The sequence below is a fragment of the Musa acuminata genome, chromosome BXJ2-2 (genome assembly GCF_036884655.1).
Source record: "Musa acuminata AAA Group cultivar baxijiao chromosome BXJ2-2, Cavendish_Baxijiao_AAA, whole genome shotgun sequence".
Classification (NCBI taxonomy): domain Eukaryota; kingdom Viridiplantae; phylum Streptophyta; class Magnoliopsida; order Zingiberales; family Musaceae; genus Musa; species Musa acuminata.
Genome location: NC_088339.1, coordinates 30,175,477 through 30,189,496, shown reverse-complemented (window position 1 = coordinate 30,189,496; position 14,020 = coordinate 30,175,477). Strand labels below are relative to the sequence as shown.

Here is a 14,020-nt window from a genome sequence, read left to right as displayed (position 1 = left end):
GATGCATGCATGAGATGATCGCTGGGCTATTCATTTTTCTACTCCGTTGTTGATCATTACTTCAGTTAATGCCACAGTCCAGCGTCTGGAATACTTTTCACCAAAGAGATTCACGACACTTAAAATTGGGTCATTAAAAGCCAAGTTTAAGCTGCTTACCGACAGCGGCTCTCTCTCTCTCTCTCTCTCTCTCTCTCCTCCCTCCGTTCTCCTTGGCGATTGCAGAACCCACAAATCAAGGTGAACTGGTTCCGATGGCACAAGTAAAAGAACCAGAGATCTATTGGCATGATGAATCAGAGAAGGAGCTTCTCGGAGAGCTTTCGGCTGTTGCATCACCTCCCTTCGTCTCATCCAAGGCTGCAGATGGTGGAACAGCTGGTAGTCTGCGGCACGTACCAAACACGCTCATCTCGTCGGCTTATTCCGGTCCGACCATTGAAGACATCGAGAGAGCTCTATCTACCAAGGTTCCTGACGTCCGCGCTACTTCGCATCGTTATAGGTAAGTGAGCTAATGTCATTTCTTCTACAACGTGATTCTATTGTATCTTTGACGCTCGCTCTTCATTCCGGAAGTCCTCGTGCGTGCTTGCAGAGCTCCAGTACCAGAGAAAGGCATTGGCAAATCGGACTCCAAGTACGCGGTGATGATCAAGAGCTGTGGAGGTGGAGTAGCAGAGGATGGCTATAAGTGGAGGAAATATGGCCAGAAAACTATAAAGAACAACCCAAACCCAAGGTTCTTTCTCTTGCCACCAATGCCTATTTCATTCAGATCAAAGATTAACAACATGTTCCCACAAACATATTTGTACTACGTATACATACGGCATGAACACAAGTACTTTCTTCCCTCGGTGAATACTGTACGCTTACCAAATTATGATACGAGTATCACCCGCGACTCGGTTCCAATCGCTGTTACCGGTCCTCAGGTATAGAGTTAGAACATGTTTGTCTCACTAGCATGAGACAAGCACCAACAAATGAACAATCAGAATCAAATACAGTCAATCTATTTTCTGGCACTCGTGTCATCGTTCTGTCTTAGTTTGTGTGAAGCTTCTTCTTTGGTTTGTCGAGCAGGAGTTACTATAGGTGCACCAACCCTCGGTGCAGTGCGAAAAGGCAAGTAGAGAGGTCGAAAGAAGATCCAAACATGCTCACCATAACCTACGAAGGCCTCCATCTTCACTATCCCCACTTTCACGTCCTCCGGCGTCGTCCCCAGGATCATACTGCTACGAAGCTTCAGGTGCCCAAGAAACCCAAGCTGCAGGGCGAGGAGCAGCTGCACAAAGATTACAAGAGCCAAAGTATTCAAGGCGAACTGAGGGAGGAGGTGGTGGCCGTGACCAGTGGCGAGAGCAGTCCAGGATCTCCCGATCGAGGACTCGAGGAAGAAGCTACACTGAACCCTGGCGCAGGGAAACAAAACATGCGTCCGAGTGATGCTGTGCAGCATCCGCAAGGACTGCTGCAAGATGTTGTGCCCTTGCTCATCAGGGAGCCATGCAGTACTGGTTCTGCTGTCTCATCATATCATCATTACCACTTCTTCCCAACGCCTTGTCCCTCCTACTATTCTGCATCAATTTCCCCACCTACCAATCCATCTGACATTGATTTAGGGCTCCATTTCCGCCACAGTCTGAATCTTAAACAATCAAAGGATCGGTGAACGATGTCAAATTTCCCAAAGCAACACCGTATGACACGTACGGATCGATCGCTTCTTGTCCATAATATGTATACAGAATGTTCATCTTTGCCTATAATTTCTATAAAGAAAAATGTTTGCTCCTTTTTATATTTATTAATTATTTCGAGAAAATTCATCATCCGATCACCAACATTTTGAGATAATGTAGGGTTCAGCAGAATCAAACGCAGATTTTGTTTTGAGACCACAGATCGACAGATGCACTTCACATGGATTCGAGAAAGAAAGAAAGAAGTAAGAAAAAGACTTGTCATACGTTTATTCTTTAAGTTGGGCGGTGGAGATCGCTTGTTTGGATGTTGGAATTTGACTAAAGAATTATCTCAGATTTTATGATTATAAAAAGACAATTAAACCAATTTTACTTTAGATTTTTTATTTATAAATTAAAGAAATGTTAAATCGATAGGAACAAAAAAGCTTCTAAAAGAAAAATAATTATCGCTGTGATCAGCGATCTAACGCTGCGTGACAGATGAGATCATCGTGAGATATAATATAATAATAATTGGACATGGTCAATTCGGGTCTTTTTCTGCCAACAAAAACCTTAATATAGTCTCTCTCGATGGCTGTGTGAAGCAAATTAATAAGACAACAAAAAGAACCCAAGCAACAATCGGATAATTAGAACCCGCATCATCAATATCCAAGTTGGTCGAGACTTGAATCTGCCCATCAAAGTCTAGCATTTCGGGAGATCCGAAGGCGGAGGTGGCAACTTCTGGTTGGGAAGTGCTCCGTCCAAGACCAGCCACGCCATCGTCAAACCCCAACTCAAGTGGATCTCGATGTGACAGTGCATGAACCACACGCCTGCAAATGATGCAGATTTCAACAGTTTGAATCTAATGCACGCAATGCACGCGGTATATCTGCATACTAACCTGGGTTGTCCGCCAAGAATCTAATGGCCACCCAGCCGCCGTCCGGCACCCCGACGGTGTTCCTCTCCACCGGATCCACCAGGTTGAACTCGGCCGGGTCGCTCGCCGGATCGAAGTTGCCGAACCCTTCCCCTACCACGAAGAAGTTGTAGCCATGGAGGTGCAGCGGGTGGCTCTCCGTCCCCAGAATGCTAGTGTCCTGCATCACCAACTCGACGCTGGTGTTGAAGGGAAGCACCAACAGCTTGGTCCCATGGCTCACGTTCGTGTTGTTCGGCGGAGTTCCGGTGTAGTCGAACGGCATGAGTGGGAAGGCGGGGAAGTCCGGCGTGTACACGCCCTCCGACTGCCCGAAGAAGTGCGCCTGGAGGAGAGCCGTCGTTGGTTCTGTGAAGGAGATGTTGTTGACGGTGGAAGAGAACTTGGTGCCGTTTGGTCCCTGGCACGTCTGGTTTGTCGGGCACGGGTCCGTGCCGAGCCCGACGGTGAAGAAGAAGCGTCGGTCGACGGTCTGCGGTACGTTGGCCGGATATTGAGCCGTCGCCAGACTACGTAACTTGCCGGTGAAGTTTGCGGCGAAGGATGTGTCGTTAAACGCCGGAAGGGCTGGTATATAGAGGGCGAGCTCCTTGCTAAAACCAGCAGAAGACGAATTGCTGGGGTTGCGGTACTTGAGGATGGCTGCGACGGTGGTGTTGTCGAAGGTGCCGGATCCAGTAGAGTAGGGCCTGGCACTCATGGAGAAAATGGCATTGGGGTAATTAGGTTTGGCGTCGAGCAGAACGTTCATCGTCTGGCCCGGCGATATGAGGATGGTGTCGGCTTCGAAGGGCTTGACGTAGCCGGCATCGACCTCGACAACGGTGACGGTGTGGTTGGCGATGCTGAAGAAAAGCTCATCGTTGAGTGCAGCGTTGATCAAGCGAAGGAGGTACGACTTTCCTGGCCTCACCATGAGTTTGAATGTATCTGCAGTTGCACCATGATCAAAACATTTAGATATTATCACACAAACGAACTACATATATTCTTCCATTTGCTGGGGTTTTCTTTGTACCTTTAACCGAACAGTTGTAGAGAGGACCAGGGCGTCCGTTGATGGTGAAGGCATCCGAAATATTTGGCTCTCCACCATTCTCAAGTGCCTGACTAATGACAACCTCTGTATCAGCCTTCCACCACTCCCCTGCAAAGCAAGCGTATAGATAGCATAGTGAAGCCAAGACAAATGAACACAGCAACAACAGGAGGCTGATGTGAGTACCAAAGATGACAGGGACTTCTTTATAGGGTTCGATGAATGGATAGGGAACACCGAGCTCGGGGAGGATGATGATGGCGCCATGGAGGGTCGTTCTAAGCCATGAGATGTGGGCGTGCCAGAACAGAGTGCCTCTCTGTCCCACGATGGTGAAGTTGTAAACGTAGCTTTGTCCGCTCTGGATCGGGCACTGGGTCACGTACGCCGGCCCGTCCGCCCAGCCGCTGCGCAGTTGCCGGACTCCATGCCTGTGCTCAAAAGGTTGTCCTCAGTTTTGTGTAGTATCTATCAGGTGATAGGCTGTTCTCTATACGTCTGCATTAACAAGAGTAAGACTCCCATACCAATGAATGGTGACATTGTCTCGCACATGGTTCTCCACATTGACGATGACCCGGTCGCCATCTCTGGCGAAGATCGTAGGCCCCGGGTACTGCCCGTTGACGGTGATGATGCTCTTTGTATAGCACAGGCGAGTCACATCTGCCATTTGTATCTGCAGATCGAATTCTCAATGTTTCAGCAACACTGAACCTCATAGCCAGTCCAATTTTTGCAAGCAGAAGACTGCAGTTGCTAAAGAGCATACGTCAAACTTGTAGTGTCTAACTATGCCATTTTGCTGGGCTTGTACAACATCAGCTGGAAGCGCAAGCAACACGATGGATGAGACAACCAAGGCCTCGATGAGAACAGACGACGGACATGGGAAGGAACCCATCCCGATGAGATAATTCACAGAGAGAGAGAGAGAGAGAGAGAGAGGCAGGTATTACGCTCGATGGCTGGAATAGTTGGAGAACGTATGGTGGTGTGCCATGAGAGAGAGATAGATGGCCATATATACAAGAGAGATGAAAAAGAGATGACCATAACAGGAATGTTGGTCCATGTTAGCTTTAGAGTATGGGCAAAGCAGACGTATATGACATATGCTACCATCAAAGACTCTGTTTTGCCAACTCCACCTTCAAACTACCTCCATGAAGATTATCCAAAAACAGAGTCTGGTGTGGTACTCTGTGTCAGAGAAGCATAGTCCAATTCTGCTTTTTCTACTTCGTGATGCCTTCAGCCTCTTGAAGTTATTCTTAGACATCAAGCGATCGATCGCCCGTAACAGTTAACACAGTGAGGATATCCCTTGTTGTCGTTTCATTTCACCACTAGTTTGGGATATCAGAAAATTACCGGTGAGCGGGTGTTGGTAGTGAAGCTCCTTTCTTCTTTGTTGATTCATTCTCGTGTTTCCAAGCAAGAGAGGGAAGTTGAATCCAACTCACTTCTCCAAGTCATCCATCCATACGAGGATAAATAAGAAAATGATGGGAGATCGGAACCTTGAACTCTACTCATTGAATCAAACGTCGGAAGAAACTTTACATCGAATTCAGGTCCATGCACTACATACATATCCTTCATTTGTTGCCTCTTCTATTTGGAGTGTAGAACAGATATGAGTGCTTTGTACGCACTCAATGAACCTCATTTGAGGTATTAAGAAGGGATCAACTTTCCAGAGCTTCTTACCAGATACTACAACCAACACAAATCATACACTTGCATTCCACGGAGCATGGGATAGGGAGAATGGTGCGGAAGATGGTGGGGCGTAATCTGCATGAGAAGATAAATTTGAGCTTGTGGAGAATATGAGAGCTTCATATGGGATCCCAAAGCAGAACATTCCCAATAGGGTTCTTCTGGGCTTTGAATAGTCTCTCTTTACCTGCAGCCGAAAGCAATTTCTTGCTGAGTGCAGAATATTTGTGCATGATTGCCTAGTACGTATGTTTATAGTCTCATATCCGTATGCTTAGGTATTTAGGGTTGTGTCAGTGGAGCTAGAGGACTTAAAGAACCAAAATCTGAATCTGACTTGTTCTTTTACTGGGCATGGAGCTATGGATTCGTATGACAGCTTGTTCCTTCAGAAAACAAGCAAAAGGCATCTGTTCTGGGTGGGTTTTGCTTGGCCATTGAAATCAGCTTTTGTGGATCATAGGTTCCCTAAAGCCAGTACCAACAAGAACACCACGGATTGATGTCTCATGTTGGCAAGACAAGATCAGCAAAACACATTCACCACATGACAGCACCTTTTCGTACTCAAATCTAATTAGGAACACCACAACATTATATTCTGCCCAAGGTGAGATAGAAACAAATGTGGAGTCCTGTTTTGGCCACATTCTGTAGAATATTTAGGATCATTTGTGAGAGTCAATTCCTCTCCTCTATACTCCAAATGAAAGCTTGTAATGTTTCTGCCCTCCACTTGGTTAGATATCCTTCGACAGAAAATAGAGGTGGTAATTAATTTGAGGTGCTAGAAAAATGATTTCATCACCAGCATCAAACAGTAGAAAATGAAAAAGGTACACGAGGAGGAACAGAGAAGGAATCCGAGGATCATCACACCTGCTGTCCTCTGCTACTGCCAAACGCTACAGGCCAACATGCATGGATCGCTGCTGCGAGGGATCGGCCTGGGAGGCTGTGGAGTTCGGTCAAGACACAGCCATCCCTTCCTCCCTCGAAGTCTCTGTCCACCATCTCCCTGGACTCTGATGCTTGCTCTGTTGACTTCAGGACAGGCTACGCTGCCGTAGGCTCTGCAACCCAATCGCCATAGGGAGGCAACTCGTCAACAATGTCAGGCTTAGACCCAAGTTTTGGAAGCCCAAGCTTTGCCGCATCAAACACGTTAAACACTTGCACCAAAGAAGGCCATAGGCCACGATCATTCGATGATTCCAAGTAAATAAAGCCAACCAAGAGCGTGCTCAAGCTTCCCTTTTCTTGGACGACGAAGCGTGCTGATGCTTGGGAGATGACAGCAGTGTCCATGATCGATCGAGTGTTTCCTGTGGTCCGAAGCTACTACATGCAATATAGCAAACAGGTGCAACACGTCAACCAAAGTAACCTCTCTCTTCTGATCTCTCTACTGTGAGCATCAGGTCGCCGGTACACACGAGGAGGAGTGCTTTTAGGTGTAGCCCCAAGCAAAGCAATCAAAATCGTCATGACATTGTCCCCCGGTCACATGCAATCCTAATGGCAGTAGCAATCATTTTGTGCCTCGTATACTTACAATCTTGTGTAGTTTATTAATGGCCGATTGAGAAGTATTTATTGCAGTGGAAGAACACGAAAGATTGGTGGAGTGTGGAGATAGCCGAGTGATCATGGCATCCATCCAAGTTGGGTGTCCTTTCCACATGGAGAGAAAAGTAAATGGCGAAGGTTTGTGTGTAGGGGAGAAAGCCTGACGCGCAAGTATTGGATGAGTGCCCCCCCATGTACACATGCCGTACGACATGGCTCAGTATTGAATACGTATCGGGCTCACCTGTTAAGGTGGTCAACCTGTTCTCTCGTTGAATGAAATCGGGATACGTGACAATTGGATGTTCATGAGTTGTATTATTGGTTACAAACTTCAAGTATCATAGAGGATATGGTAAGCTGCATGAGAAATGAGTAATCTTTGTGGCTCATACATGTAGAAATATACATACATAATGACAAATAAGAAATAGCCATTATAGTTATTGATCAGTTTTGTTGCGATTTTCCAAGGGTTTGAATGCCAATTATAATCTCGACAATGCCAAATATTTTGTTCATGTAAATATGGTTAGTGACGGAGGTGTAATACCAATCTATTATAATCGTTTTAAAAGATGGTAAAGCTTCTTCTTCTTCTTCTTCTTCTTCTTCTTCTTCTTCTTCTTCTTCTTCTTCTTCTTCTTCTTCTTCTTCTTCTTCTTCTTCCTGTCGATGTCCATTAATTCCAGTGGGGCGTTTCAGTTCATTTCCATGATCAACACTCCCTTTGATTAATTCTCAACTGTTTCAAGTACAAACAAAATCATCATGCATGCTGTGCAAAATCATCTGCAAGCCCAATGTCTAACTTGCAATCAGGGAATAATATGATTTAACCCATGGTCAACACTAGGCCTGCTCTGAACTCTAGGAAGAAGAACAGATCTCACAGTCAAATCCTTGATTGAGTTGGTTTGTTGAGTGAGATCTTAGAATCTTAGTCTTCAATGTCAAATGTTGGGGGATAAGATTAAAATGTGGAGACAACAACTTTAAGAAAAGTTGCCATTGAATCTGAGCACATGATGCAAACTGAAAATAAATCTAACCAGCAAGATAAGCATGCTAGCTAAACCACCAAACATTCCTCTACTCTCTCTCTCTCTCTCTCTCTCTCTCTCTTCCAAGTGAACTCTATGGATTTGTTGAGCAGCTGATACCGAAGAGCACATTGCATTACAAGTAGACATAAAGACATGGCCAGATTACACAATCATGTATGCTTGCTTAATCCACAAGCCATGAGCAATGAGCTTCACTATCTTTCTGAGATCCTGGATGCAGCAAACCTGCTTTCACAATCGTGCTCTCTCTATAACGCTTTTGCTCGCAGACCATTAAAGTAGCAGATGATCGTAAACTATGGAAGTCAAGCAGTCTCATTACGTATGATGGATTCGGTTCCCAAACAACGATGGCGTAGCCACGCGCATGCATGCATGGTTTGATTAGCCATGCTACGAAGCACGTCGAACGTTTGCAGCGTTCGCGGCGGGGTTGGCGACGGCGTGTGCGGCGGTCGAAACCGGTGCTACCTCGCCTACCCTACTCCCTCCGCAACCTCCCGTCCTTGTTGACCCCACCCCCCAACCCTCCCAATCCGCTCAGGCCACGTTGACTTGTCCCACCTGATGGCGACGCCTCAGCGGTGAGTCACGCCTACCCACCCCCAGTACCTACCTCGCCCCTCCCCTCTTCAAGCCCCCTCCCTTTCTTTTGTCGGGAAACGTTTTCCTACTCTCTCGACTACCCTGTCTCTCTCTCTCGGCCGGCGGGCTCAAAACGTCCCGGCCAATCATACTGCAGGTACACAACATTTGTATTGGGACAGAAGGATGCTGCACGTCTGTTATTTACGCCACCTCTGTCCCTCAGTGGTGCTGTGGAAGAGCTATTCGTCTGGCCGATTACCACGGAACGGACTGCGGTCCCATCGCAACGCAGTTAGGTAGCTCGTTGGGTACCGTTGGAGGGAGGTGGTAAAGATGAGAGAGAGAGAGAGAGAGAGAGAGAAGGTGGGGGAATAGGGACAAAGATAAAACCCTCACTACGTGAAACAAATTCCTGACGCAAAAACTAAAGCAAAATGGCGCGTCTCCTTTCGTCAGATTTCGATTGGAAGGAACATTCCCCGTTCGCATTTAAATTCTATCCTTTGTGCGGAAGAGTGAAACGGCGGTGTGTGCGAGCGGCGTGGAGGTTAAAGGGTGCAAAAGCGTGGATAAAAAGTCGTCGAATCACAGCCGTCGGTGGCGGCACAACTTGCGATGGAAGCAAAGCCCAGATCGAAGGCTGTCGTAGATCCATATCCCACCTTTCTTTTCTCTCAAATAAATAAATAACCCTCCGGTTTCCTACTTTACCGCAACACACAATTTCCCGTTACCCGAGGCCCTCAACAGGCTAATCTCAACCGTTGATTGGTTATCGGACGGACCACACTGCGGAACAATGGTATAATTGTAGGGTGGTTTGATCGTGCCCCACACAAATAAGTACTTATTATTCCCCACCACTCCATCCTTGACAAAAACGCCTTCCTTGCTCTCTTCCGTCTCCGTTTTGCCTTTACTCCCGCAAAATGGCCTTAATTACTTCGACTGCCATTATGTGGTGTCACTCTCGAGTCCATAAATACCCCCTCTTCGCTCAATATTCAATCTCATCATCCAAACCCTAGAGAGCAGCAAAGCGACAGAGTAATGGCGTTCGCCTCCTTCGTCTCCCTCGCCTCACTCCTGGCCCTCCTGGCGCCGGCGGCTGGGCGCATTCCCGGCGTCTACACTGGCGGTCAGTGGCAGAGCGCCCACGCCACCTTCTACGGCGGCAGTGACGCGTCCGGCACCATGGGTAAGCCACATTCCTATGATAGTCACCGATCTCTTGCGTCCAGCCTCGAACGAAGCGGGGAGTGACGACGTTTGTGTGCCGGATGTTGGGTTTGCAGGAGGGGCGTGTGGGTACGGGAATCTGTACAGCCAGGGGTACGGGGTGCAGACGGCGGCGCTGAGCACGGCGCTGTTCAACGAGGGGCAGAGCTGCGGGTCGTGCTTCGAGATCAAGTGCGCGGACGACCCGCGGTGGTGCCACGGCGGGAGCCCCTCCATCTTCATCACTGCTACCAACTTCTGCCCGCCCAACTACGCTCTCCCCTCCGACAACGGCGGGTGGTGCAACCCACCACGCCCCCACTTCGACCTCTCCATGCCCATGTTCCTCAAGATCGCCGAGTACCGCGCTGGCATCGTACCCGTCTCCTTCCGAAGGTATTCCTCCTTTTTGTAGAGCTCCTCTGCTCGGATCTTCATCGTTTGATCTTTACGATGCGTGTAGATTCATGCTGGTTTCGATCTGTGCTCTTAGAATTGGCCTTAAAAGACGCCCTAAACATGGAACCATTATTTTGTGAAATAATTACGAACGCGTCCATCTTACGCGCATGGATTACGCGACGATGTGGCTGCGTATGGGGCGTTGGATGGGAAGCCTCCAATGTAAAGGGGCTTTACGCTCCTATGCGACATTTTGATCCCGCGACATCTTTCCCCTAAATGGTATCCTTGTCGTGGCATCAATTCCACCTTCTTCATTACTGCTTTCCAATGTCCTCATAATCGCTTAAACTTCGTGTCGTTTGTGCGATTCACTCATCCTCTTTCCTTTATTTTACTTATTTTTCTCCATGCAATGGCATCCTTCTTTTGGCTGTGTTGTTTTGGGTAGAGATTCCGGTTCCTTTCCCTATCAAAAGTTCACTTTCCAGAATTGTTCCACAGTGTTGTTGAATTGACGAGAGTGCCACTCTCGTCAATATTCTTCGGTCTCCGACGCCTGGTTTAGGACATCGGACAATATATTTCAGGATACAAAGCACACATCTCTCCCAAAAAATATTTTTTTTTTTAGCTGAACTTGTCCAGAAACGAGATACCGAAATCGACCTATGCTCATGTCATGTCTGGCCTTTAAGGGGTCTGACTTTGGTCCGGGAGCAGAATCGAATCAGATTATTGATATCTTCCCATTCCAGCCCGTGAATTCTTTTCCTTCCAGTCGTTCTCCGGTCCGCGTTTTGCCCCGCCCTTTATTTTTTTTTTGGGTTCTCTGTTTTGTCGAAGCAAAATAAAAATATCATCATTTATTTTAAACCTATTTGACCGGATTCCCCACTTTATGTGTGACTCACAGAACACAAAGCTAAAAAGGCAAAAACCAAAGAAAGAACGTAATTTCCGTTGTCGCGGTATCCTATGCCTCCGTGTAGGGGCGGAAACAAACAAAAGGGAACCGCGTGGGGTCCGGCCCTATTGGGGCTAGCGTGGTGTGATGCACCGTATCGATTTGAACCGACGTGCTTGCTGATTTGTTTGCGGCCGTCGGATCGCAGGGTCCCTTGCAGGAAATCCGGTGGGATCCGCTTCACGATCAACGGGTTCCAGTACTTCAACCTGGTGCTGATCACCAACGTGGCGGGCGCCGGCGACCTCGTCCGCACCAGCGTGAGAGGGTCCCGCACCGAGTGGATGCCCATGTCCCGCAACTGGGGCCAGAACTGGCAGTCCAACGCCGTCCTCGTCGGCCAGTCCCTCTCCTTCCGCGTCACCGGCAGCGACCGCCGCACCTCCACCTCCTGGAACATCGTCCCCTCCACCTGGGAGTTCGGCCAGACCTTCGAGGGCAAGAACTTCCGCGTCTGACATTGGAATCCAAAGGCTTCGTTACTCTTTCTTTAGCAGCAGTTGCAGTAGTACTAGTGTTTGTGTGTTTTTCGCGCCGTGGATTAGTACTGAGTGGCTTCGGTAGTCGTGAAAGTAAAAGGTCATGGCGACGGCTGAGTGGTAGGAGTGTGCTTGTTGCGTCTGTGTCACTTTGACTGCATCTTTTTTGGAGTCTTATTTGACTGTGAGGTGGTGTGTGGGTTTACGGAGCAGTGGGAATAGAGTAGCATACAAAGTTATAGTTTGTAACAGTGGCGGCTGAAGTGGCTGCACAACGAAGGAAATTGTTGTAGCCCGCAGTTGCTCATATATCTGTTATGTCTGATAGCTGTGATGCGACTTCTTTATATTTGTCCATCACAGTGGAGTCTCTGCTTTGCTTGTTATCTAATACAGTGATATGATGAATTTACAAGTGTGAAAATGCTGCATTGTTCAGTTCATGCCTTTGGTTTCCTCAGCAGGATTACATCTCAGTTCGTCAGCCAGTCATATTGATTGGTTGTTAGGTAAATTAGTTTGGTTGAAGCAATCCATGTTAAAGTGTAAAGCAGGGAGACAAAAGGGTACCCCTACACTGAAAACTGATGAGGTGTTTCTTCAAGACTGTCCATCCCATTCCCTCTTGTTGAACCTTCCTGGAGTCAACATGGTGTAGGTGGATATCCAGTATAGATTTGGCCACTCAATTTTGTAATAGCCAAACCTTCCCATTGACCAATTTGTGACCTTGAATCCATAGATCTGGACAATATCGGATTGGATTGTAATGCCAGACAAGCATGTTTTGACCTGAATAATAAAATATTTCAAATGGCTGTCAGGGATGTATGTATTATAAGTGTGTACATATGTGCACGTATATATTCATGTACATATAGAGAGTGTTTAGAAACCCTTCACCTTATGGCCTTTCCTCCTCTGTCGTCGCTACTGTCGACATCGCCGCCACCTCTCTGAGTTCTTCCCCCTGTAAGTCAATGCAACATGTTTCTTCAGAATGAGAGAGCTGAGAGCAGCTGCCAATGAAATAAGATACATATCAACATATCAATAAAAGAAGCAGTAATCTATTCGAATTGGTTCTTTAGGGATGCAAGTGAATATTTAATACTGGGCTGTATGCCATTTTGCCTATTATTCATATGATCAATGCTTTCTAATAAATAGATGAATCAGAGATAGTGATTGATTGAATTCGATCCAGCCACTTGGTGCACCCATTCATGGAGACCAGATCAAATCATAATATTTTAAGTTACAACCGATGGATCAAACTTAACCAGACTATTTATTGCTTCCCTTGAAAGCATGGCCAATACGACTTCTTTAGCTAGTGAGACGAATATTTTGCTCACCAAACCGGGGAGGAAGAAAGATTATGCACCCATTGTTGACCACCACTCATTCGAGACAAGGAAGTCTAATGCGGCTCTGCCAAGTGGTGACCAATTGGGATAGTAACGTTTTAGTACTTCTAAGGTTTTCTTCTTTTCTTTCTTTCTTTATATATATATATATATATATATATATATATATATATATATATATATATATATATTCAATTCTTCTAAGTTTTAAGTTATATCCTTAGTTGAACTTTGATAAGATATATTCTCGGATCTTAATCGTCAGTCTTAATAATTGACTAATCAACGAGTAAAATTCTTTGGGTAAGATTAATAGGAGTGACGATGATTTAAGTAGTTATAAATTTTAATTTATTTGACTAACTATGTATTCAATTTCGTTTCAAATTTGACTCGAATACTTATTTTTAAATTATACCCATTCTAACTTAATCAAATTTAACTCAAACAAATCCAAATAGGTAATAGTCCTAAGCGTCACTATGAAAAGATCCCTAAAGTATGTTTTTTAGCAAGAATTATTTTCTATTATATTACGCTTTTACAAACTTGATATTTTGTCGACACCACTGGTAAAAAAATAGATTTTTATTCGAAACATAGTCTTTTACGATTTGATAAGTCTTTGAATCATCTCATACGATTGATTTCGAATCAATATGTACGTTGAATAGTTTAAATTTTTATATAAATTATTCATATATCAAAGTGGTCTCACATCACCTCCAATCGGAAGGAAGGCAGGCAGGAGAGCCGGACAAACGAGAAATGGGAAAGTATTACCATCTCGAGAACAAGTCTCCGACGATAAAGTATTAGCAGCGGTTGCAGAATAAGTTTCCACCCGAAGACAAATCCTTAGTGAGTAGTCCAGAGAGGCAACTCAGGACACAACCTGCGACTGCTTTCAGCAAATTATGGTCACAGGTACCAAAAGGAATTGC

General features: G+C 46.1%; 3 protein-coding genes across 3 annotated transcripts; 2 read left to right on the top strand and 1 right to left on the bottom strand.

Moving 5' to 3' along the window:
• The first annotated feature begins 64 nt into the window (after window positions 1-64).
• LOC103976231 (probable WRKY transcription factor 49) lies at window positions 65-1,809 on the top strand. The gene is made up of 3 exons (XM_009391443.3): window positions 65-505; window positions 599-742; window positions 1,090-1,809. Exons 1-3 carry the CDS (start codon window positions 255-257, stop codon window positions 1,682-1,684), a joined length of 990 nt encoding a protein of 329 aa, XP_009389718.2. The 5' UTR covers window positions 65-254; the 3' UTR covers window positions 1,685-1,809.
• A 411-nt stretch (window positions 1,810-2,220) lies between these two features.
• Window positions 2,221-4,676, bottom strand: LOC135605031 (laccase-4-like). The gene is made up of 6 exons (XM_065094706.1): window positions 4,464-4,676; window positions 4,219-4,370; window positions 3,878-4,122; window positions 3,671-3,799; window positions 2,614-3,582; window positions 2,221-2,542 (listed from the first exon to the last, which is right to left on the bottom strand). Exons 1-6 carry the CDS (start codon window positions 4,593-4,595, stop codon window positions 2,412-2,414), a joined length of 1,758 nt encoding a protein of 585 aa, XP_064950778.1. The 5' UTR covers window positions 4,596-4,676; the 3' UTR covers window positions 2,221-2,411.
• A 4,964-nt stretch (window positions 4,677-9,640) lies between these two features.
• LOC135605974 (expansin-A7-like) lies at window positions 9,641-11,824 on the top strand. Its single transcript, XM_065096635.1, has 3 exons — window positions 9,641-9,838; window positions 9,936-10,254; window positions 11,376-11,824. The coding sequence occupies exons 1-3, from the start codon at window positions 9,691-9,693 to the stop codon at window positions 11,683-11,685; spliced, it is 777 nt and encodes a 258-aa protein (XP_064952707.1). The 5' UTR covers window positions 9,641-9,690; the 3' UTR covers window positions 11,686-11,824.
• The last annotated feature ends 2,196 nt before the right edge of the window (window positions 11,825-14,020 follow it).